Source organism: Gopherus flavomarginatus, chromosome 11, assembly GCF_025201925.1.
Source record: "Gopherus flavomarginatus isolate rGopFla2 chromosome 11, rGopFla2.mat.asm, whole genome shotgun sequence".
NCBI classification, from domain to species: domain Eukaryota; kingdom Metazoa; phylum Chordata; order Testudines; family Testudinidae; genus Gopherus; species Gopherus flavomarginatus.
Window position 1 is genome coordinate 1,157,179 of NC_066627.1, and position 25,271 is coordinate 1,182,449.

At 55.1% G+C, this 25,271-nt stretch overlaps 1 protein-coding gene across 5 annotated transcripts in view; it reads left to right on the forward strand.

Annotated features, from left to right (window-relative positions):
* The window catches only part of LOC127031397 (Ig heavy chain Mem5-like), a 135,584-nt gene that overhangs the window by 53,281 nt on the left and 57,032 nt on the right, over positions 1 to 25,271 (forward strand). For 2 of the 5 annotated variants that reach the window (XM_050918167.1, XM_050918169.1), the window contains exon 2: positions 895 to 1,208. The exons of the other annotated variants lie outside the window; for them this stretch is intronic. In XM_050918167.1, coding sequence (XP_050774124.1) covers positions 895 to 1,208 — 314 coding nt within the window. The remainder of the gene's footprint in view (positions 1 to 894; positions 1,209 to 25,271) is intronic. 5 annotated transcript variants of the gene reach the window in all.

Below are 25,271 nucleotides of genomic sequence, written 5' to 3' on the forward strand. Positions count from 1 at the left end.
AGATCTGACCTGCCCCCTTGGCTGCCCCCGCTACTGATGAAACCCAGGTGTCCTGAAACATAGCCTAGTGACTGCACCAATAGGGCAGGGATATGGTTTTTCCAGTGTAGGAATTTCAAGTTAGGCTCCCAGATCCTGATTGGTGAGTTCCTGAAGAAAAGAGCTGGTTTCACAGGCAGCCGCTTTCAGTGCATCTTTAACTGCGGTACCTGATCGGTTTTCTGGTCCTGTTAGAGGTAACAGTGAAAACTGGGCAGGTGAAATGTCAGCACCCACCAGTGAGTGAGAATAGCCCCCACCTCCCTGGGAAGGATGTTAATCAATAGCTCAGCATGGCAGAGGCGGGGTTTTCCCAGTACTATTTTAAATGAGGAGGAGATATGCAAATTACGCCAGTGCAGTGACTCTCTGTCCCGGTTGTTTCCACCCGCCCCCTGACCCTGCGGCTCGCAGAGAAGCTCTGTCCGCTTAGGGAGCCGCTCGTGCCCGTCTCCAGCCCGAGGACGGGCCGCAGACGCGCAGAGACGATGCTGTGGTGGCTGCATTTTGCTTTCATCGCAGCAGCGTCCAAAGGTGCTTGGAATGGGGGCTTGAGGGCGGTTGTTAATTTGATGGTTGATACTGCTTGACTGGAACGGGGGAGGCGAGATTCCCCGGGAATAAATTGGGACAATCGGATTTTGTTTCCGGTTTCATGCCATGTATTTGTCTCGTTTCAGAGGCGGCGGCTGAAAACCCCCAAAGGGTTTTTATTTTTCGCATAAATGTTTTAGGGAGACCGGAAGTTTCTCCTCTTACACTAGAATGTGGTTAAAGCTGCCGCCTTTGCCCAGACCTGGCCCGAGGGGACTGTTCCCACCCGCTCTCACGCCCCCAACCCGGTTTGTTCCCCAGGGGCCCAGGGCCAGGCGCGGCTGGTGGAGTCCGGGGGCGGGGCTGCGAACACAGGCGGCTCCAGGCGGCTCTCCTGCACCGGCTCCGGATTCGCTTTCAGCAGCTACACCATGTTCTGGTACCGGCAGGCCCCCGGGAAAGGGCTGGAATGGGTGTCCTGGATCAGCAGCAGTGGCGGCAGCACAGATTACACTAACGCAGTGAAAGGGCGATTCACCGTCACCAGAGACAACGCCAAGAACCAGCTGTCTCTGCAAATGAGCCGCCTGGGACCCGAGGACACCGCCCGGTATTTCTGCGCTGCTAGAGATACAGTGACGCGAAGCCGGGCTGAGCTCTGACAAAAACTCGCTGCGTTCAGCCCAGGGGATTCGGCAGCGTCCCGTGACTAACATCACCCCCTGAACTCCCGTGTCCCTGAGCCACTCCCCATAACCGGCCGCTCACCCAGCCCCTGCAGCCGCTGGATTCCGTCCTCGTGCAGTGTGGTGCACGCCAGAGGGGCAGGGTGTGTGTCTGTGCCCGGAGCGGTTGTTCTCAAAGCATAGGGCAGGGATACACCTCAGACACCCGGGTCTCAGAACCGGGAACCGGCCTGACCTCTGCTGGGTTCACGAGCAATGTTGCTGGCCTCTGAAACGGAAACCGCCTAAGCTGCTCCAAGTACTCGGGAGAATTCAGGGGAAACTTCTGTGACCGGGAGTCGGGGGAGACACGCTGAAGTTACTCTGTCAGGGTAAAGTGCCAGGAATGAGACAGACAATCCTCCGAACTGCTGGATATTCCAATACTTGGTGAATCTAAAACAGCATAAAACAGCTTCTTTAATTCCTTACTGGTTACCGAGAAGTCAAAACACAGTTCCCTTAAAGTATCAGAGGGGTAGCCGTGTCAGTCTGGATCTGTAAAAGCAGCAAAGAGTCCTGTGGCACCTTATAGACTAACAGACGTTTTGGAGCATGAGCTTTCCTGGGTGAATAGCCACTTCCTCAGATGCATGTATCTGACGAAGTGGATATTCACCCACGAAAGCTCATGCTCCAAAACGTCTGTTAGTCTATAAGGTGCCACAGGACTCTTTGCTGCTTTTACAGTTCCCTTAAAGTAATCCAGCCTCAGGCCTCCACCCAGACACCCAAGTCAAATAGGATGAGATTACTAAAAATCTTATTCATTTTATAAAAAAGTTCTACCAGTCCCAAAGGATCCGAACATTACCTCTCAGGTCAATTAATATTCTAGATCTTACCCAAGTACACGCTCATCAGGGCTGGCTCCAGGCACCAGCGAAACAAGCAGGTGCTTGGGGCAGCCACTCCAGAGCAGGGCGGCAATTCGGGGGAGGGTCCCTCACTCCCCTAGGATCAAAGGACCTCCTGCTGAATTACCACAGATCGCAATTGCCATCGCAGCTTTTTTTTTCTTTTTTTGGCTGCTTGGGGCGACAAAGCCCCTGGAGCCAGCCCTGAGGCTTATAGCTAATTCTTACTAACTAAACTAAAATGTATTACAAAGAAGAAGAGAGTATTGATTAAAAGATCAGAATACACACAAAGATGAGTACAGTTGTGAGCTCGAGTTCATAGCAGAGACGGTGAGCTTTATAGGTGCAAAGAGTTCTCTCAGAATTAGTCCATAGGTAATGGTCCCACTGGCAGCGGGTGGGGAGCCTACTCCAGGAGAGGACCTGTGCCAAACGTTGGCTCTCGTGCATCCCAGGCTGGTAAGAAAATGCCCAGTTCCGAGCTGAATAATACAAAGGATCCAGCGGGAGCGCCCACTAGTCCCTGCGGGTAGAATTGGCAACTCCAGAGCTATAATGAAAAGCCTGATTGAAAACACAAACACCTTGACCGGGAGATTTGTTTCTGCTGTGGGGGAATTATCCCTGGCTTCCCTGGCTCACACTCTCAGTGCAGATGTATCTGGTAAAGATGAGCAGCGACACAAATGCAAATGTTGATTTCTCTGTCCTTAAAGAAGGAAGCAAATGCAAATAAAACGACAACATTTCCTGTCACACCCCCACCCTGTCCCCGACCCTGAAGGAGACAGAAGCTGCAGCCCCATGTGTCTGCAGTGAACACCCACAACTCCCACTGGGGAATTCACTCCGAACTTAGCGGAAGATGCTCCTCTGGCTGCATGTCGCTCTCATGGCTGCACTTCCGCAAGGTGATTTCTGGCCCTAAGAGATGTAGGGAGGGGAGCTCAGTGTAACGGTTACAAGACTAAGACTGTTCTCTGTTATGTCCTCAGGGGCCCATTCACAGGTTCAGCTGGTGGAGTTTGGAGGAGATGGGAAAATGGCAGGAGATTCTATCAACATCTCGTGTAAAGCCTCCGGGTTCACCTTCGGTGATTACTGGATGCACTGGTACCGACAGGTTCCCGGGAAAGCACCCGAGTGGGTGTCCGGCATTAGCTATTGGGCTGGAACCGACAAGAGATACGCTGTGCCGGTGAAAGGGCGATTCACCATCTCCAGAGACAACCCCAATAACCTGACATGCATCTGAGGAAGTGGGTATTCACCCACGAAAGCTCATGCTCCAAAACGTCTGTTAGTCTATAAGGTGCCACAGGATTCTTTGCTCCCAATAACCTGCTGTATCTGCAAATGACCGGCCTGAGACTCGAGGACGCAGCGGTGTATTACTGTCAGAGAGACACAGTGACTGGCAGGACATCTAACCATGTACAAAAAACATCCCCTTTGCCGGCATTGCCCAGGGGAAGGGTCAGACAGATACAGAACTGAACCAAGGAGAAAAAATCCCCAGCCCTGTAGTCATCACGCAGGAAACTATAATTTTTGGAGCCCGGTGAAGGCTGCAAAGACACGCTAAGGCTGAGGCACATTAGGAAAGCTGCAGCTCCTGCTCCTATCCCTTCCAGCTTCCACAGCAAATGAGGATCCTACAGACAACAGTACCCCTCATTGCACGGTCCCACCTCATTCCCCAGCGGGTCCCTTCTGTGCACTGTCTGAGGCAGGGGTCCGCTGGAAAAAATGGTGCGTGAAGTCTTGTGTCATTACCGACAAGGGGGCAGAATTAAGATTCCATGCACAACCTTAGCTCTGGGATCTCCTATCTTTTGAGGGCTTGACTTTGCCACCTTAATGTTCTATTAGAGTAGTTTTTTTTGTGTAATTTCCTACCTGTGTAAAAAAAAATCCAAAGCTATTATCTTATAGAACCACATTGACACCACCACATAAGTCTTCAGCAGAGTTGGAATTTTCAGATTTGCGCACTTCTCTCAGCACACGCCTCCGTCTGGGTGACCAGCGTGCACGTGCTGTCCCGCTCCCTGCCGGTAGGGGCCAGCACTCGTCGTCTGTAGTACACATCCCCACCCCTCAGTTATTACTCTGTGTCTTCTAGCCTAGTACCTACCCCTAGAGGGCAGCACGGGTTCGCTTTGGTGCCCCCCAATCAGCGTGAGACCTACATTGGCTGCTGGAATATCCGACACTGCCCCCTTCATTAGCCCTTGATGGTGGAACAGGAGATTCAGCCCTGGCCAGGAGATACATTATTAGGGATTTAGGCTTTAGAATTTTTTCCCCTGCTAGGAGATCTCAAGGTTAACAGCACTGAATGCCTGGTCATTAGCTCACAAGAGCACTTTGTAAAGGCAAAGGCAGGAGAAGTGGCCTTGTCATTCTGTATTACAAAGCATTGAAACCGACCCACTCAGTGGTAGCCCAGAATGTCCGGGGTTTCTAGACAAGTCCTCGTCCCTCAGCGATATGTCTCTGGCTGCACACTCAGCACGGGCAGAACAAGAAAGAGACACATTTGGGGACATGCTGCTATTGCAAAGGGGGTGTTGGAATACCCTCCTTCCCTCTTGTCAGATGGAATTGACACTCGCCTATCAGGCTACAGGAGATGCAGGCTGCTTAGCTGCGTTTCCTGTTCCAAACCAAGCATCACATGTTCCTGACCTTGGAGTTCCCAGAGAGAAACACTGCAGCCTTCGGTATGTCTGCAATTACCATCTAACTCCCTGCTCCAAATTCTCATTATCCTTCCAAGTAGCCAGGAACTATGACGGCCTGGTTGGATCAGGCTTGAGAATTATTTGCTACTTATGGAAAAGGAGCAAAAACTATATTTTTCTGGCAATTGGGACTATACTGTACGATCATGTTGTGAAGGTGACTATTAAAAAGATGATGTCACTTCCTTTCTGAAGTGTTGGTCACTCAGACCTGGAGCTTAGTTATCTCTGCTGGCGAAGGAGGGAGCAAAATAATGTTATTTACTCATTCTTTCATTTTTTCTATGGGTAAAGGGGCGTGGTCTAATCTTGGGGGGAGCGCCTACAACATGAATTACGGGACGACTCCTCAATGGCGCTAAACCCAGTTAATTCAGGCCGGGGAAGTGTATGGAAATCACCCCCGTAATTCCCCTAATAGTTGCCCTGTCTAATGCTGGGCACCCGGACGCCGGTCAGAACTGACAATCCCCTGTTAATTTACAGGATACTAACAGGGAGGCAGCTGCATTTCCTGTGTCACACCCGCCTTGTCCCTCAGCCTGCAGGAGAGCGAAGCTGCATCCGCGGTGTCGGCAGTTAAGGGTTAATTCTTCCCGTCGCTGGGCCCTTAAAGGGGCAGTGGCAGGCGCAGGAGTGTTCGAACACGGGGCTGTTAAAGAGCGAACTGGTCTCTGAGCCACAAGCCGGGAGCGAGCGGGCTGCGTGTGTGTCAGTGACAGCGAGAGAGTGAGCGAGCCGGACGGGAGGTGTGTGCACGGCTCTCCAGGCTCCGTGACACCAGACACTGCTCCGTATTTGCACCATCCCGCCCCGCCCCCCAGCTCTGGGTCTCAGGTTCCAGCAGAAGCTGCGGAGGGTTTCAGCGACTCTCCGCAGAGGGAGAAGCCGGTTTCCGCATCTCCGGCTGTTTTGCTTCGGTCCGAGACACGATGACCTGGCTCTGAGCTGCTCTGCTGGCCCTGGCCCCCTGTGAGCACTGCTGAGGGTGGGGGGGGGATATAGGGCGAGTCCGGGAGACTCTTTGCTCTCTGAATCAATTGGTTTTTTCATTTATTCATGTTTCCAGGTGCCATTTCCCAGGTGCAGCCGGCAGCGTTCGGCCCTGAGGTGGGGCGGGTCCCCGAGCCCCTCACACTCACCTGCGCGGTCTCGGGTGGCTCCGTCACTGCTAATTACTGGGAATGGTACCGGCAGCTTCCCCGGGGAGAGCTGGACTGGCTGGGGGAGATTGACTGGTACAACTCGCAGTGGCGGGTACGCTATGCCCCGTCTATCCACGGCCGAGTCATCCTCTCGCCGATTCCTCCAAGAACCAGTTCTCCCTGTTGCTCCGCTCGCTGACAGCTGCGGACACCGTCGCCTATTACTGCGCCAGGGGAGACACAGTGACACAGAGACAGGGAGGTCTGGGATAGAAAGCGAGGAACCCGCGGAGGGGTGGGGGCTGAACTCGCCTGGCTTGTCCCTTTCTCTCAGCCCCCTCTGCGAGGGACAAGGTGAGGGAGCCCATCTCTTTTACCCGACCGACTTCTGTTGGTTAGCGAGACATCGAATACAAGAAATCCCCTCACCGACTTTGGCTTTGCAATATCCCAGGACCGACAGGGACACAGCAACTCTGCATAGTCACAGGGCAGTGCCGACTCCAGCCTGAGAAACACAGCAGGGAAGAAACCCCAGGAAGAGCTCGGTGGGGCTTCAGAGCGCCCCCCAAACAACAGCTGTTAGTCCAATAAAAGCTATTATCTCACTCCCTTGATATTCTGGGACACTTCCCCTGACCGAACTGCAGGGCACACAGCAGGGCCTGCCCTGCTGTGCTGAGCTGCAGCCAATGCAGGAGGAGAGACAGGCTTGTACGCGGGATGCATGAGCCCGTCTTTGGTGTGTATAGGCTGGATGGATAGATAGATAGATACAGAGGGTGTATGGGGATAGATAGGTAGATGGATGGGGTGTACCGGGATAAATAGATAGATTACGTGTACTGGGTAGAGAGAGGGAAGAATGAGATGGATAGATAAGTGGTAGAAAGATGCACACACTCACACAGATGGGGGGAGAAAGGAAGCGAGAGGGAGAACCACCCACACAGTATTTCACACCCTCGCATGACCACAGCCACACTGTGAGAGAGTCACTCTTCCCCACACACCCTCCTCCCCGACCCACACACAAGGAGGCTGCTGCTCTCCTTTCCCAGGCATTTGTCTCCCCAAGAAGCTGCATCGGTGGCTGTGGGGCTCACTGGCTCCCACCCCCACCCCTAGACATGCCAGGGGCTTGGTGACTGGTGCTTTGCACGCTCTCTGGCTTTCCAGGTGACTGAGCACTGCGGGGGGCGGTCCCCGACAGAGCTGGGGGCTCCATGGGAAGTTTAGACTCACCCCCCTCTGTTTCAGGTGCCCTTTCCCAGGTGCGGCTGGTGGAGTCCGGACCTGGGGTGGGGAACGTCTCCGAGCCCCTCAGGTTGACCTGCGCTGTCTCCGGGGAATTGATAGCGGGCAGCAATTACCTGTGGTACCGGATCCCGGCGTCTGCAGAGGCAGGACTAGAATACCTGGACGTTATCACCCGGTCGGTGACTCCGTTCCCGGCCCAGTCCCTCTGGAACTGCCTCACCATCTCCAGAGACACCGCCAAGAACCAGGTATCCCTGCAGCTGCTGTCCCTGAGAGCTGCGGATACCGCCACCTACCACTGCGCCAGGCGAGAGGCACAGCGACACGGACACGGGGGAGCTGGGACAAAAAGGGGGGGGTGAATTTCACAGGCACATTCGGGGCAGTTGGAGGCCGAGGAACAGACCAGCTGAGACAGGCGCATCCCTCCAAGTTAGAGAAGGGACTGAAACTCAAACCTGGTGGGTTGGAACCCCAGCCCAGCCAGCCTCTACTGCTATTCCAATGGTCACCAAACCTGAGCAAGGTTTACTGCGTATGAAGGAGCGGATTGAAAACAATGGGTGGCGTGGGGCAGCCTGACTCCCAGCCCAGATGTGAGACTTTATTCCCCTGTGATGCGCGGCCCTTTGTGTCCTAGGGGAGACAGTTACCGGGGGAATCCCAAAGCCCCTTCCAACATCCGGAGACCATTGCTCAGGAGTCTGGTTTGCTTCCCCGGGGGAGGGTTGCACCAGGCCGGCCCCCGGCTGCGCTGGGGCATTTCTCACTGGGGTCTAGGCTGTGAGGTGCTAGGAGCAGAGACCTGGGTTTGCGCTTGTCCCCTGTAGCACCTGACACACTTCGGGTCAGTGTAAGAACTTCAGAATAACCCGCCCTGCTCCCGGAGTGCCCTGAGACCATCAGACCGGAGTCTCGGCCGCTCTCCAGGGCAAGGTGCGGTGTGGGAAGGGAGGTGACTTCGTTTCCCTTCGAAACCCGGCAGCCGCGTGTCGGAGGCTGCAATAGGCAGAAGAGGCCGAGCCTTGTGTTTGTGCAGTTAAGGGCTAGCGCCTCCTGACCCCCCTCGCTCCTTTATCCTCACAATGAGAATTTATCCTCTAGCTCACCGAGCAATGCCAGTGTCGGTAAAATTTGTGTTCACTTTATCAGCTTGGAAAAGTGAGGAAATATTTGGGAACCTAGAAATTATATATTTTTGATGGTAGTGTATCTACTTCTGTTTGTCTGTATAAACCTTCTTAGTATCTATCCATCTAATCCACTTTCTTTCTTCTTTTCTTTCCACAGTCGAATCCATACAATGTTCCGTGACTATTAGCTTATCTATTTCTATGTTTCTAATCCTCCACTAATCTCCATTGTTTTTTCACTATATCATCTCTCTGTCCATCTGCAAGTTCCCTTCTATTGTATTCTCTCCCCATCTCTACTTCCCTCCACGGTATTAGCCGGCAACTTGTCTTTCTTCCTCTGTTGCTTATATGACCCTTTTCACCCTAGTGAGAGTCCATAGGTATGAACAATGATCATTGTGGTTTTCCATCAGGTTCCCAGTCCCAGATGCAGCTGGTCGAGTCCTGGGCTGCTTTTAGAAATGAAGGGGAGTCAAGTGAGAATAATCAGAGCAAAGCTAATAAAACAGGAATAAAACCAACAACAACAGATCCTAAAACAGCCAAACGCCAATGAACACAACCCCACCCCGGCACTTTCTAACCAGCAGCAACACACTGTACTGATAGGAGTCCCCCGTGTTTTTAATTCACTTTAACTCACTTGTAAGTTTTCAGGGGCACAGCTTGCGAGAGAGAGAGAGAGAGAACTTATAACAAACAATGCCCTTCCACACACTTTTAAACATGAAAATGGAAGATCATTTATTTGACAGCAGTGAGTGAATTGCAATTTATCAAGATGCCCAATCGGCAGGACCGGGGCCACGATTTCTCGTGCCCTAGGCACACGGCTATTTCGCCGCCCTCTGCACTAATCCCGCGGCTCTGGTGAAGCTGCCGCAGTCATTCCTGCAGCAGTGTGATGCAGTAGGGACTCTCTGTGTGGGGAGTGGGAGAGCAGGGGAGGATTTTAGGGGATGGACAATGCCAGGGCCTGTAACCTGAGCTAGGTAAGGGAGGGGAAAGGTCAACACCTTTGCCCGGGAAGGGGGACAAAGGAAGGGAGTGGCAGGAGGGAAGCAGTTTGAGTTTGGGCTTGGGGCTGTGTGGGCAGAATTCAGGGTATCCTAGCTAGGATCCAAGCACCCTGAAAGCCCAGAAGGACTCGATGGAGGGGTCCTGACTGTGCCTGCAAGCCCTGCTGTAACCTGTCTTCCTGTTGTCCAATAAACCTTCTGTTTTACTGGCTGGCTGAGAGTCACTGTGGATCCCAGGAAGAGGGGTGCAGGGCCGGACTCCCCCACACTCCGTGACAACTGGTGGCAGGGCTGGGATATACTGCACCCCGACAAAGGGGAAGGTACTTGACTCGAGGTGCAGGACCCTAACCCAGGGAGCGGGGAATGCCCAGGGGCACGGTTCAGAGAGGCTGCGGCCTCAGACCCAGCCAGCAAGAGAGAGCCGGTCCCCATCCCTGTCCCAGCTGCCGAGTTCCAGGCCGAGTTGCAGAAAGATCCCTCCTTGCGGAAGCCCAGGGACCGGGCTGACCTTAGTGCAGTACAGACCATGAGGAGAGGTTGCAAGGAGAGGTTCCTGTGGGAGAAGGGGTTCCTGTACCAAGAATGGGCTCCCCCAGGGGAAGTAGAGTCATGGGGGATCAGGAGACAGCTGGTGGTTCCCCAGAAGTTTCGTCACAAGCTGCTGTACCTGGCCCATGACATTCCTCTCGCAAGGCACCAGGGAATCCGGCGCACCAGGCAGAGGCTGCTACAGAACTTTGACTGGCCTGGGGTCTTTACCCATGTCCGACAGTACTGCCAATCCTGTGACCCCTGCCAGAGGGTGGGGAAGGCCCAGGACAAGGGGAAAGAGGCTTTGAGGCCTTTACCCATCATAGAAGAAACTGTCCAGAAGGTGGCCATGGACATAGTGGGACCCCTCAGCAAGACGACCCGGTCGGGGAAGAAATACATCCTGGTGGTGGTGGATTTTGCCCCTCGCTACCCCGAGGCGGTGGCCTTGTCCTCTATCGAAGCAGACACAGTGGCAGATGCGCTGCTGACAATTTTCAGCCGGGTGGGGTTCCCCAAGGAGGTCTTAACGGACCAGGGGTCCAACTTCATGTCGGCCCTGCTCTGGTCGGGGTCCAGCACAACTGGACCTCAGCGTATCACCCCCAGTCCAACGGGCTGGTGGAAAGGTTCAACGGGACACTGAAGATGATGCTAAAAACATTTATGAATCAGCACCAGCAGGATTGGGACAAGTACTTACCTCACCTGCTGTTCGCATACTGGGAGTTACCCCAGGAATCTACCAGGTTTTCATCTTTCGAACTGTTGTATGGAATGCGGGTAAGGGGGCCCCTAGACCTGATGAGGGACGAATGGGAAGGGAAGGCCGCTCCCGAGGGAGAGTCAGTGGTGGAGTATGTCCTGACCTTCCGGGAAAGACTGGCCGAGCTCATGGGCCTGGCCAGGGAAAATCTGGCCCGAGCCCAGAGGAGGTAGAAGGTCTGGTATGACCACACGGCACGGGCCCGTGCCTTCGCCACCGGGGATCAGGTGATGGTTCTCATTCCCATGAGGAGAAACAAACTCCAGGCCGCCTGGGAAGGGCCCTTCAAGGTTATCAAGCAACTGAATGAGGTAAACTATGTGGTGGAGCTGTCAAACCGGGCACATCACCATCGGGTGTACCATGTGAACATGATGAAACCATACTATGACAGGGGGAATGTGGTGTTGGCCATGTGTGGACATTGGGAGGGGCAGGGAGATGACCCCTTAGTAGATCTATTCCCTGGGACAAAAGCTGGTTCCCCCCTGGAGGCGATTCCCCTCTCTGATCAACTGACCCCAGGCCAGCACGCTGAGATCAGGGAGGTGCTGCATCTGTACTGACAGCTGTTTTCCAACCAGCCTGGACGCACTAATTTGACTGTCCACCGGGTGGAGACCGGGTCACATCCCCCTATAAGATGCTCCCCTTTTCGGGTCACTGGTAAAACTGCCCAGGATCTTGAAAGAGAGGTCAGGGATATGCTGGCTTTGGGGGTGATCCAGCCGTCTTCCAGCCCTTGGGCCTCGCCAGTGGTGCTGGTCCCCAAGAAGGATGGGTCAATCCGGTTCTGTGTGGACTATCGAAAGCTCAATGCCATTACCGTATCTGATACCTACCCTGTGCCCAGGCCTGACGAGCTCCTAGACAAGCTGGGAGGTGCTCGGTACCTCTCCACTATGGATCTTATCAAGGGCTACTGGCAAGTGCCGCTGGACGCAGATGCCAGGCTGAAATCGGCCTTTATCACCGCTCTGGGGCTCTATGAGTTTCTGACCCTGCCCTTCGGCCTCAAGGGAGCACCTGCCACCTTCCAGCGCCTGGTGGATCAGCTACTGCGGGGGATGGAGAGTTTTGCCATGGCGTATATTGATGACATCTGCGTCTTCAGCCAGACCTGGGAGGACCACATGTCCCAGGTTAAACAAGTCCTAGACAGACTCCGAAAGGCTGGGTTAACAGTAAAGGCTGAGAAGTGCAAGGTGGGGATGGCTGAAGTATCTTATCTGGGCCATCGGGTGGGGAGCGGCTGCCTGAAGCCGGAACCAGCCAAGGTGGAGGTGATCAGAGACTGGCCTGCTCCCCAAACCAAAAAGCAGATCCAGGCCTTTATTGGGATGGCGGGGTACTATCGAAGGTTCGTGCCCCACTTAAGTGCCATAGCCGGCCCCATCACTGAACTGTGCAAAAAGGGGAAGCCAGACAAGGTGATCTGGACTGAGCAGTGCCAGGAGGCTTTCCGGGCACTAAAGGAAGCTCTGGTTAGTGGCCCAGTTCTGGCAAACCCAGATTTTGACAAACCCTTTATGGTGTTCACCGATGCCTCAGACACGGGACTGGGGGCAGTGTTAATGCAGGAGGATGAAAAGGGGGAGAGACACCCCACCGTGTACCTGAGTAAGAAGCTGCTACCCCGGGAACAAAGCTACGTGGCCATCGAGAAGGAATGCCTGGCCATGGTGTGGGCCCTTAAGAAGCTAGAGCCATATTTCTTTGGGCGACACTTCACCGTGTACACCGACCACTCTCCCCTGACCTGGCTGCACCAGATGAAAGGAGCCAACGCCAAGCTCCTGAGGTGGAGTCTGCTCCTACAGGTCTATGACATGGACGTGGTCCATGTGAAGGGAAGTGCCAACCTGACAGCGGACGCGTTGTCCCGGAGAGAGGGCCCTGAACTTCCCCATGTCACTGGGCAGAGTGACCCCGCTCAGTTCAGTCTCGAAGGTGGGAGAGATGTGATGCAGTAGGGACTGTCTGTGTGGGGAGTGGGAGAGCAGGGTAGGACTTTAGGGGATGGACGATGCCAGGGCCTGTAACCTGAGCTAGGTAAGGGAGGGGAAAGGTCAACACCTTTGCCCGGGAAGGGGACAAAGGAAGGGAGTGGCAGGAGGGAAGCAGTTTGAGTTTGGGCTTGGGGCTGGATGGGCAGAATTCAGGGTATCCTAGCTAGGATCCAAGCACCCTGAAAGCCCAGAAGGACTCGATGGAGGGGTCCTGACTGTGCCTGCAAGCTCTGCTGTAACCTGTGTTCCCGTTGTCCAATAAACCTTCTGTTTTACTGGCTGGCTGAGGGTCACTGTGGGTCCCAGGAAGAGGGGTGCAGGGCCGGACTCCCCCACACTCCGTGACAGGCATCTCCACCGGAGCCACCTGCGGCCCCCCCGGCAAAATGCCGCCCCCCACATAATCCCTGCACCCAGGGCCGGCTTTAGGAAGTGCGGGGCCCAATTCAAACATTTTCAGCGGGGCCCTGGCAGGGATGACTTAAAAAAAAAGTGGAAAAAAAAGCCTTTAATTTCTTTCATGTATTATTTACTTTCCATAACTATATAAATAATAAAATTTTAAATTATGTACATTGCATCATATATGCTGTTGATTGGTTATTAATGACTGCTGTTTCACATGTGTGGGTCCCAGCTGCTCCCTGCCCACCCCATTGAAACAGGTGTGCAGGGTTACTGTCCTGGAAAAGCAGGGCAGCAGTGGACATGGGGCTGGCTGGAGGCATGGCAAGGGGTGTGGGGTTGGTTGGAGATAGGGGGTGTGTGGGGCAGGCTGGCTTCAGGCAGGGCAGTGGGGGGATGCAGCAGGGGTTGGCAGGTTTGGAGACAGAGGCAGAGACTGGCTGGCTTCAGGCAGGAGGGTGCAGCAGGGGTTGGCTGGAGACAGGGCAGGGTGTGCAGGGCTGGTGCTGGCAGCAGTGTGTGTGGGGCTGGCTGGCTTTGGACAGGGCCATAGGGGTGTGTGGCTGGGGTTGACTGGAAACACGGCAGGGGGTTTGACAGGGACTGGCTGTGGGTAGGGGGTGCAGAGCTGGCTGTAGGCAGGGGGAGCAGGGCTGGTGTGGGCAAAGCAGAGGGTGCAGCAGAGGCAGCTGGAGCCCCAGCCCTTTAAATTGCCCCCAAGCTCCCTGCTATCCCAGGGCTTTGGGGACTATTTAAAGGGCCCGGGGCTCCCCAGCTTCTACCCTGCCCTGGACCTTTTAAATAGCTGCGGGAGCCCTGGGGAATGCATAGGGGTGGCGGGGCTCTGGTGGCTATTTAAAGGATCGGGGTGCTAGAAGCAGCTGGAGCCCTGACCCTTTAAATAGCCCCAGGAGCCCCTCACTACCCCAGGGCTCTGGAGGCTATTTAAAAGCCTGGAGCTCCAGCCGGGAGACCAGGACCTCGGCGGGGCTTGCCACTCTCCAGTCGGGGCTCCAGCCAGGAGAGCGGGACTTGCCGTGCTCCAGCCGGGACTCCAGCCGGGAGAGCGGGGCTTGCCGTACTCCCTCCTGTGCTTCGCTCAAGGGAGTGAGACCACGGAAGACCCCTGAGCAGATTGCAGCCAGGGACCTGGGGGAAGTTTAAAGAAAAAAGTCTAAGGCGCGGGGCTCTCTTAGAGGCGGGGCCGATTCCTGGGAATCGGGCGAATCTGCCTAAAGCCGGCCCTGCTGGCCCCCTAGGCAATTGCCTAGGCTGCCTAAATGGTAGCGCCGGCCCTGCCAGTCCGTAGCTTAGGGAAGGGAGGATTGTGTATTTGTGAAGAGATAGGAGGGGTGTGTGTCACGGAGTGTGGGGGAGTCCAGCCCTGCACCCCTCTTCCTGGGACCCGCAGTGACTCTTAGCCAGCCAGTAAAACAGAAGGTTTATTGGACAACAGGAACACAGGTTACAGCAGGGCTTGCAGGCACAGTCAGGACACCTCCACCGAGTTCTTCTGGGCTTTCAGGGTGCTTGGATCCTAGCTAGGATACCCTGAATTCCGCCCACACAGCCCCAAGCCCAAACTCAAAACTGCTTCCTTCCTGCCACTCCCTTCCTTTGTCCCCTTCCCGGGCAAAGGTGTTGACCTTTCCCCTCCCTTACCTAGCTCAGGTTACAGGCCCTGGCATTGTCCATCCCCTAAAGTCCTCCCCTGGTCTCCCATTCCCCACACAGACAGTCCCTACTGCATCACATCTCTCCCCCCTTCGAGACTGAACTGAGCGGGGTCACTCTGCCCAGTGACATGGGGAAGTTCAGGCCCCGCTCTCCGGGACAACGCGTCCGCTGTCAGGTTGGCAATTCCCTTCACATGAACTACGTCCATGTCATAGTCCTGCAGGAGCAGGCTCCACCTCAGGAGCTTGGCGTTGGCTCCTTTCATCTGGTGCAGCCAGGTCAGGGGAGAGTGGTCGGTGTACACGGTGAAGTGTCGCCCAAAGAGATATGGCTCTAGCTTCTTAAGGGCCCACATCATGGCCAGGCATTCCTTCTCGATAGCCGCCTAGCTTTGTTCCCGGGGTAGCAGCTTCTTACTCAGGTACACGGTGGGGTGTCTCTCCCCCCTTTTCATCCTCCTGCATTAACACTGCCCCCAGTCCCGTGTCTGAGGCATCGGTGAACACCATAAAGGGTTTGTCAAAATCTGGGTTTGCCAGAACTGGGCCACTAACCAGAGCCTCCTTCAGCGCCCGGAAAACCTCCTGGCACTGCTCAGTCCAGATCACCTTGTCTGGCTTCCCCTTTTTGCACAGTTCAGTGATGGGGCCGGCTATGGCACTAAAGTGGGGCACGAACCTTCGATAGTAGCCCGCCATCCCAATAAAGGCCTGGACCTGCTTTTTGGTTTGGGGAGCAGGCCAGTGTCTGATCACCTCCACCTTGGCTGGTTCCGGCTTCAGGCAGCCGCTCCCCACCCGATGGCCCAGGTAAGATACTTCAGCCATCCCCACCTTGCACTTCTCAGCCTTGACTGTTAACTCAGCTTTCGGAGTCGGTCCAGGACTTGTTTAACCTGGGACATGTGGTCCTCTCAGGTCTGGCTGAAGACGCAGATGTCGTCAATATACGCCACAGCAAAACTCTCCATCCCCCTCAGTAGCTGATCCACCAGGCGCTGGAAGGTGGCCGGCTCTCCCTTGAGGCCGAAGGGCAGGTTCAGAAACTCATAGAGCCCCAGAGGGGTGATAAAGGCCGATTTCAGCCTGGCATCTGCGTCCAGCGGCACTTGCCAGTAGCCTTTGTTAAGATCCATAGTGGTGAGGTACCGAGCACCTCCCAGCTTGTCTAGGAGCTCGTCAGGCCTGGGCATAGGGTAGGTATCAGATACAGTGATGGCACTGAGCTTTCGATAGTCCACACAGAACCGGATTGACCCATCCTTCTTGGGGACTAGCACCACTGGCGAGGCCCAAGGGCTGGAAGACGGCTGGATCACCCCCAAAGCCAGCATATCCCTGACCTCTCTTTCAAGATCCTGGGCAGTTTTAGCAGTGATCCGAAAAGGGGAGCATCTTATAGGGGGATGTGACCCGGTCTCCACCCGGTGGACAGTCAAATGAGTGCGTCCAGGCTGGTTGGAAAACAGCTGTCGGTATAGATGCAGCACCCCCCTGATCTCAGCCTGCTGGCCCGGGGTCAGCTGATCAGAGAGGGGAATTGCCTCCAGGGGGGAACCAGCTTTTGTCCCAGGGAATAGATCTACTAAGGGGTCATCTCCCTACTCCTCCCTATGTCCACAAACGGCCAACACCACATTCCCCCTGTCATAGTATGGTTTCATCATGTTCACATGGTACACCCGACGGTGATGTGCCCGGTTTGACAGCTCCACCACATAGTTTACCTCATTCAGTTGCTTGATAACCTTGAAGGGCCCTTCCCAGGCGGCCTGGAGTTTGTTTCTCCTCACAGGGATGAGAATTATCACCTGATCCCCGGTGGCGAAGGCACGGGCTCGTGCTGTGCGGTCATACCAGACCTTCTGCCTCCTCTGGGCTCGGGCCAGATTCTCCCTGGCCAGGCCCATGAGCTCGGCCAGTCTTTCCCGGAAGGTCAGGACATACTCCACCACTGACTCTCCCTCGGGAGCGGCCTTCCCCTCCCATTCGTTCCTCATCAGGTCTAGGGGCCCCCTCACCCGCCTTCCATACAAGAGTTCTAAAGGTGAAAACCCGGTAGATTCCTGGGGTACCTCCCTGTACGCAAACAGCAGGTGAGGTAAGTACTTGTCCCAATCTTGCGGGTGCTGGTTCATAAATGTTTTTAGCATCATCTTCAGCGTCCCCTTGAACCTTTCTACCAGCCCGTTGGACTGGGGGTGATACGCTGAGGCCCATTGTGCTGGACCCCACATTTCTGCCATAAGGACCGGAGCAGGGCCGACATGAAGTTGGACCCCTGGTCCGTTAAGACCTCCTTGGGGAACCCCACCCGGCTGAAAATTGTCAGCAGCGCATCTGCCACTGTGTCTGCTTCGATAGAGGACAAGGCCACCGCCTCAGGGTAGCGAGTGGCAAAATCCACCACCACCAGGATGTATTTCTTCCCTGACCGGGTCGTCTTGCTGAGGGGTCCCACTATGTCCATGGCCATCTTCTGGAAAGGTTCTTCTATGATGGGTAAAGGCCTCAAGGCCACTTTCCCCTTGTCCCGGGCCTTCCCAACCCTCTGGCAGGGGTCACAGGATTGGCAGTACTGTCGGACATGGGTAAAGACCCCAGGCCAGTAAAAGTTCTGTAGCAGCCTCTGCCTGGTGCGCCGGATTCCCTGGTGCCCTGCGAGAGGGATGTCATGGGCCAGGTACAACAGCTTGTGACGGAACTTCTGGGGAACCACCAGCTGCCTCCTGATCCCCCATGACTCTACTTCCCCTGGGGGAGCCCATTCTCGGTACAGGAACCCCTTCTCCCACAGGAACCTCTCCTTGCAACCTCTCCTCATGGTCTGTACCGCACTAAGGTCAGCCCAGTCCCTGTGCTTCCGCAAGGAGGGATCTTTCTGCAACTCGGACTGGAACTCAGCAGCTGGGACAGGGATGGGGACTGGCTCTCTCTTGCTGGCTGGGTCTGAGGCCGCAGCCTCTCTGCACTGTGCCCCTGGGCGTTCCCCGCTCCCTGAGTTAGGGTCCTGCACCTCGGGTCGAGTACCTTCCCCGTTGTCGGGGAGCAGTGCCCTTTGCCGACTCTGACTACGAGTCACGACCAGGGCACTCTGGGTGTTACTAGGCCAGTCCTCAAGGTCCCCTCCCATTAACACGTCAGTGGGCAAATTTTGGTGTACCCCCACATCCTTGGGGCCCTCCTTGGCCCCCCATTTCAGGTGTACCCTTGCCACGGGTACCTTGAATGGGGTCCTGCCCACCCCCATCAGGGTCAGGTAGGTGTCGGGCACCATCCGATCTGAGGCCACCACCTCGGGCCGGGCCAGTGTCACCTCTGCGCCCGTGTCCCAGTACCCAGTGACCTTCCTCCCATCCACTTCCAGGGAAACAATTCACTCTTTCCGGAGGGGCAGACCCGCGCCCACCCGGTAAACCAAAAACCTGGAACCTGGAGCATCCACAGATGGTATGTTGCCAGCCCCCCTTTCCTGGGAATGTAGCCCCTCCTCCGATTGGGTTTTTACCCAGTCCACCCTCTGCGGTTTGGGTCTGCTTGGTCTGTCCCTGAGCTTGGGGCACTGGGCCCGTATGTGACCTCGTTGGCCACAGCGATAGCAGCCCATATCTCGTGGGTCCCCTTGAGTGGGTCGGAGGGACCTGCCGCTGGATGTTCCCCTTTTGGGGGGGTTCTCCATAGGCCCCCTTTGGGAGGTCCCATGATGACTCTCTCTCTGCATTGAGGCAGGCCTGCTCCTTCGAGACTCCTCCCTGCCATCCCCTGCCCGACTGTCCACAAATTGGTCGGCCAGCTGCCCTGCATGCTGCGGGTTCTCCGGCTTCTGGTCCATCAACCACAGCCTCAGGTCGGACGGGCACTGCTCGTACAAGTGCTCCAGTATGAATAGGTCAAGCAGGTCCTCTTTAGTTTGGGCCCCAGCTGTCCACTTGCGGGCATACCCCTGCGCCCGGTTGACCAGTTGTACGTATGTGATCTCACGGGTTTTACGCTGGCTCCGGAACTTTTTCCGGTACATCTCAGGAGTCAGCCCAAACTCGCGGAGCAGGGCCTGTTTGAACAGTTCGTAGTCCCCTGCCTCCGCCCCTTTCAGTCGGCTGTACACCTCCACGGCTGTGGAGTCCAGTAAGGGGGTGAGAACTGCGATCCTGCCTGCAGGGTCAACCCTGTGCAGCTCGCAGGCATTGTCAAAGGCCGTCAGGAAGGTATCTATGTCCTCCCCCTCCTTACGCCGGGGCAGCAAGTGCTTATCAAAGCTCTTTGTAGGCTTGGGTCCCCCCTCACTCACCGCAGCCGGGGCCTCACTGCTCCTCAGCTGGGCCAGGTCCAGCTCATGTTTACGCTGTTTCGCCTTCTCCTCCAGCTCTTGCCTCTTTAACTCGAGCTCCCCCCATTTCAGCTCCCTTTCATATTCCAGCCGCCTCCACTCCATGGATGCCTAGCTTTGCCGGGAGGATCCCCTGCTGGGGGGTGAGCTTCGCCGGGAGGCTCCCCTGCTGTCCGGGGGTGTCACGGTGCCCTCGGTATACACTGGGCTCCTCCCCGCCCTTCCCCTAGGCCTAGGAAGGGGGGGTCTCGGGAAGCCCTCGTCCGCCGGCTGACCATTCCCAGTGGGGACAGACACTGGTGCCTGCGCTGCATCTGCCCGGCTGCTTCCCTCAGAGACAGGGCTCCGTTCATTCATGCGGTCTCCCTGCTCCAGCTGGGCAATCAGCTGGTCCTTGGTGCGTCTCCCCGGGTGCAACCCCCTCTGCTTGCATAGCTCCACCAGGTCGCACTTGCGCCGCTTGGCATACATCTTCCTGCTAGCCACTCACAGGCTGGGGTGCTCGCCGCTCCCTATGGTTTCCAGGGGGACCCCTAGTGCACCAGCCCTTCTTGAGGTCACCACCTCTCTTCCAGGGTCAAGCTGCAGACTCCTTCGCCCCTGGGACCGCTCGCTGCAATCCCCCGGGGGACCCTGTTACTGCAAAGTCCTTCTCACTGGGCACACACTCCCAGGGGCTAATCACCCCTTCGTTTTACTGCTCCCCAGTCACTTACTGCAGGAAGCGCTGTCCACGGGGTGCAGTATCTCCCGCCGCTGCCACCAGTTGTCACGGAGTGTGGGGGAGTCTGGCCCTGCACCCCTCTTCCTGGGACCCGCAGTGACTCTCAGCCAGCCAGTAAAACAGAAGGTTTATTGGACAACAGGAACACAGGTTACAGCACAGCTTGCAGGCACAGTCAGGACCCCTCCATCGAGTCCTTCTGGGCTTTCAGGGTGCTTGGATCCTAGCTAGGATACCCTGAATTCCGCCCATCCAGTCCCAATCCCAAACTCAAACTGCTTCCCTCCTGCCACTCCCTTTCTTTCTCCCCTTCCCGGGCAAAGGTGTTGACCTTTCCCCTCCCTTACCTAGCTCAGGTTACAGGTTCTGGCATCGTCCATCCCCTAATGTCCTCCCCTGCTCTCCCACTCCCCACACAGACAGTCCCTACTGCATCACAGTGTGTGTGTTTCGTGTGGACAAGGAAGTGTGTGTTTTTCATTCTTATTAATGGGCGGGCATAAAGACTGAGGTGGGAGGCCAGAAATCTGGGGTTAACCAGCTGAATTGAAAATTAAAAATGGCCTCCTCTACAGGAGGAGGTTAGCAGTACATGTTAACTAACTCTCTTTTGTAACTAGTGAGGACAAGGCTAGAGAGGCTCGCTCACACACACACACACACACACACACACACACACACACACACACACACTCTGTGTGAGGGAAGAGGCTGGCATGCACTCAAAGGGAGGGAGAGAGAGATCCAGAGTCAGTGGCACCCTGTATGCGGGAGGGGAGTGTTAATCACATGCGTTGGAGGAAGTGGATATTGACCCAGGAAAGCTAATGCTCCAATACCTCTGTTAGTCTATAAGGTGCCACAGGACTCTGTCGCTTTTTACAGATCGAGACTAACAGGGCTACCCCTCTGACAAATTACAGGAGTGTGGACAACTGGGGTCCTGTGATTTTCAGAGCCCATCAGAGATTTCTGGGGTTTTGAGCTCTGAGGCTGAAGGGGAGAGATTTGATGCTAATTTATCTCCTCTTAAAAATGCTGAAGTATTTCCTCGCTGCCCTGACCCTGGCACCAGGTGAGTGTTTGTCTCTCTGGGGCGATGTTTGCATGGCGGGGATAGGGCAGGGAGATCCTTCGCTCCCGGGAGCAGCTGGTTCAATGTTTGTTTGGATTCTCCCATCCTTTTCTCTAGGGGCACTTGCCGAGCTGCAGCTGGTGGCCTCCGGTCCTGGGGTGGGGAAGAGCTCGGAGTCCCTCTCACTCACCTGCGCTGTCTCTGGTGAATCCATCACAACTAGTGGCTTTAGAGGGCATTGGTATCGGCAGGTCCCAGGGACCGGACCGGAGTGGCTGGGTCTGATATACTGGGATGGGGATACGCGCTACGCCCCGTCCCTCCAAGGCAGAACCAGCATCTCTGCAGACACCGCCAAGAACCAGTTCTCCCTGCAGCTCCGCTCACTGACAGCTGCAGACACCGGCACCTATTACTGCGCTGGAGAGACACAGTGACACAGGCACAGGGAGGTCTGGGACAAAAAATGAGCGGCTTAAAATGATAACTGGGCCCATGCAGGCCGACAGAGAGCCCCAGGGAGGGAAATGCCGCAGGCAGGGAAGAAGGGCTTGTTTTGCTGTTGAACGGTGCAGACAGTTGAGAGAAAACAACAAAAGCAAATCAAGAAAAAAGCAAACCCCAATCCACCCCCAACAGCAACAATAACAACACAACAAATAAACCCCGAAGTAATCACCAAAGCGGATAATCCATAAACAATAGAAAATAACTACACACCAAAACCGCAACGGCCAACACACAAATCGATTCCCAACACACAGAAATCAGTTAACAAACACTTGGCAACAAACACTACCCAATAACAACGCGACAGAATTAACACGTGATCTTGAATGTTTATTTAAATTCACTTGCAACTCTTTTTAGGGGAACATATTTATTTAGAAGGCTCCAGATATAAAACATACAACAAACATAGGCGTGTCTTAATCAGTTTTTACCACGAAAAAAACCCTCTGAAAGCCATAGAAGATCTGTTGCTTTACAGAATCAAGGAAACAGCAAATTTTCAACTTCTCCAGTGTCTAGGTCAGAGATAGATGAAGAATTGTTGGGGAACAGAGAAGGAGGGGACTGGGGATTTCAAAGTAAGTGAAAGAAGCTAGGAGTCTGAGTCCCTTTGGGATTTTATTGGGATTTGAGTGCCTAACTCCCTTAGGCAGCTTTGAAAATCCCAACCAAGATCACAAGCAGGGAGTGCGGGGGAAAGAGAAAGAGACACAGCCAGCCAGAGTCAATGTGTGTGATAGGAAAAGGACCCAAACAAGCATGGAGAAAGTAAATAGGGAAGTGTTATTTACTCCTTCTCATAACACAAGAACTAGGGGTCACCTAATGAATTTCATAGGCATCAGGTTTAAAACAAATAAAATGAACATTTTTTCCCCACACAAAGCAGTCCAGCTGTGGAACTCTTTGATAGAGAAAGTGGTGAAGGCCAAGACTTTAACAGGATTCCAAAAAGAGCTAGATAAGTTCATGGAGGTTAGGTCCATCAATGGCTATTAGCCAGGATGGGCAGCAATGGTGTCCCTGGCCTCTGTTTGCCAGAAGCTGGGAATGGGCGACAGGGGATGGGTCACTTGATGATCACCTGGCATTGGCCACTGTCGGCAGACAGGATGCTGGGCTAGATGGATTCTTGGTCTGCCCCAGTCTGGCCGTGTGCTGCGTCTGTTGCTCTTTGTACAATACTAAGAACAGGGGGAAACCTCACGCTGGGAGCTGAGATCCGAACAGCTGGATGAAGACGTACAGCGTCTGGCTAGTTACCTGCCCCGCTTCTCTGGCAGGTTCTGGTGGCTCCTGCAGCAGACAAGGGAGACCGCTAGGGGGCTCCCCTCCCAGACTGTTTGTGTAGGGTTAATACCCGAACCCTGCGCATCACAGAGCGCGAATCTCGCTGTGACTGCGTCCTGCGAGCTAGAATTTGTTGCAGGTGTCGGCGGAGGTTTGCAGCCCCAGGCTCACACTTCAGCGGACTTGCCACAGCTGTCAGAGCTCCGCTGGGTCAGCGGCTGGACTGGAGATATTTGAGACCTTGCAAATGATTAAATGTGTCTTCCTTGCGCTGGTCCTGGCGCCGTGTGAGTCTGTGTCTGTCTCTCTGTGTGACTGTTCGCATTTCTCTCTGTGTGTGGCTGGGGAGGGGCAGAGGGAGCCTTTGCTCTCTGGGCATCATAGTCAATGATTATTTTGGACTCTCCCACCCTTGTTTCTAGGCGCGCTTTCCCAGCTGCAGCTGGTGGCCTCCGGCCCTGGGGTGGGCAAAATCTCCGAGCCCCTCACACTGACCTGCGCTGTCTCCGGGTTCTCCATTAATACTCAGTATTACTACTGGCACTGGATCCGTCAGCCTCCTGGAGAAGGGCTGGAATCCATGGGATGGGTACATCCATATAACGGGGGTACCGGCTACGCCCCGTCTCTCCAAGGCCGGATCACCATCTCTGCAGACTCCACCACGAACCAGTTCTCCCTGCAGCTCCACTCCCTGACAGCTGCAGACACCGGCACCTATTACTGCGCCAGGGGAGACACGGTGACACAGAGACAGGGGGGCTGGGACAAAAAGGGGCCCAGTCACGCTTCGCCTGCCGGAGAGAAAGCACCTGACTTTGCCTCTGCGGTTCGCCCCCTCCCGCTGTCACTTGAAGGAGACGCTTTGTCAGAGGCCACCAAGAAACTGGAGAGAAGGAGAGAAAGAGGAAGCACCTGCGCTTGGGAATGGGCAGGAGAGGGACTTTGTTACAGGCGTCTGGCAGTTTTGGAAACCCCAATATAGGCCTGAAATTGCAACTGAATCTCCTGTCCGCTGAACTGGGGAGCTGAGGTTCTGGGGTCCCCTCTGACAAATGACTGGCTGTTTCCTGGCAGCGTTAGCTGTGTGTGTGTGTGTGAGAGAGAGAGAGAGAGAGAGACCATTTGTGGGTATGTTTCCACGAGTTTGTGACGAGCAGTGTTAATTCCTATTTGCGTGAGAGCATTTAGGTAACGGAGTCTTTGTGCATGGACCTAGGTCCTTCCCTTCCTGGAGTGGGCGGTCGTTATATTATTATTTGGGAATCTCCTGCCCGTTTTTACAGGTCCTCTTTCCCAGCTGCAGCTGGTGAGTTCGGGCCCTGGCGTGGGGAAGGTCTCAGAGCCCCTCACACTGGCATGGGACGTCTATGGGGCATCCCTCGAGACCGGATTTTCCTGGTCGAGGTCCCGAGTGGATCGGACTGACGCACTGTGATGGGAAACACGGTCCGCTTCCCCAAAACACAACGAGTAGTCCAGAGGACCTCCCCCACTCCAAGAACCGAGTCTCTCTGCAGCTGAGCTCCCCTTACAGCTTCAGACACCGCCACCAATTACTGTGAGACTGTTACAGAGCAAGTGTGACACACGCGCACACACACCATCTTACAGTCGGCCATCCACTCACACACACACAGCCACAACCCCCTCCCAGACACACACACACACACACCATGTCATAGTCAGCCATCCACCCCTCACACGCAGCCACAACTCCCCCCCACCCCATCTCACAGTCAGCCATCCACCCACCCACACGCAGCCACAACCATCCCACCCCACCTTCATAAAACCAGAGGGTGAGAAGGGACCGCAAAGGTCAGGGTGTTTATAGCTCATCTCGTTACCGGCTTGTAGAGTAAAACAGGCAGCCAGAGAGAGTAGGACAAACACGGACACTTCAGCACCCCCACCTTGTCACAGAGTCCAAGCCCTGTCACAGGCAGACACAACCCTCAGCTCATCTACAGTCACACTTACTCACAACAGGCTGAATCTGTGTCATGGCGGAGCCTGGCACCTCTAGGCTCGTTGTGACAGCTGTGAAAGTACAAATGTTGCTTGTGCCCCAGCACCTCTTTCATTACAAATTAAGCACTGCACTCACACTCAACTAACACAGTGTCAACCCCCTCCACATATTCACACCCAAATCCACAAAGTGCCTCACCCACAAACTCACACCCACCCACGTGCAAAAATATCTCACCTACACCCCTCCCCAGTACCACTCAGCCTCTGACTGCCAGGGACTTGACAACAGGGGATAGACCCACTCGCTCATGGCCCAGTTCTGTTCATTCCCTCTGGGGCACTTGGCACTGGCCGCTGCCAGAAGACAGGATGCTGAGCTAGATGGACTTTTGGTCTGACCCAGATGTTCTCATGCTCACTCTCAGAAACACTCATCAACACCAGCAGAGTCTCATCTGCCTCCCCGACTCTTAGCCTTTCCCCGGCATTACCCGGCTGTGCCCTGTTTAC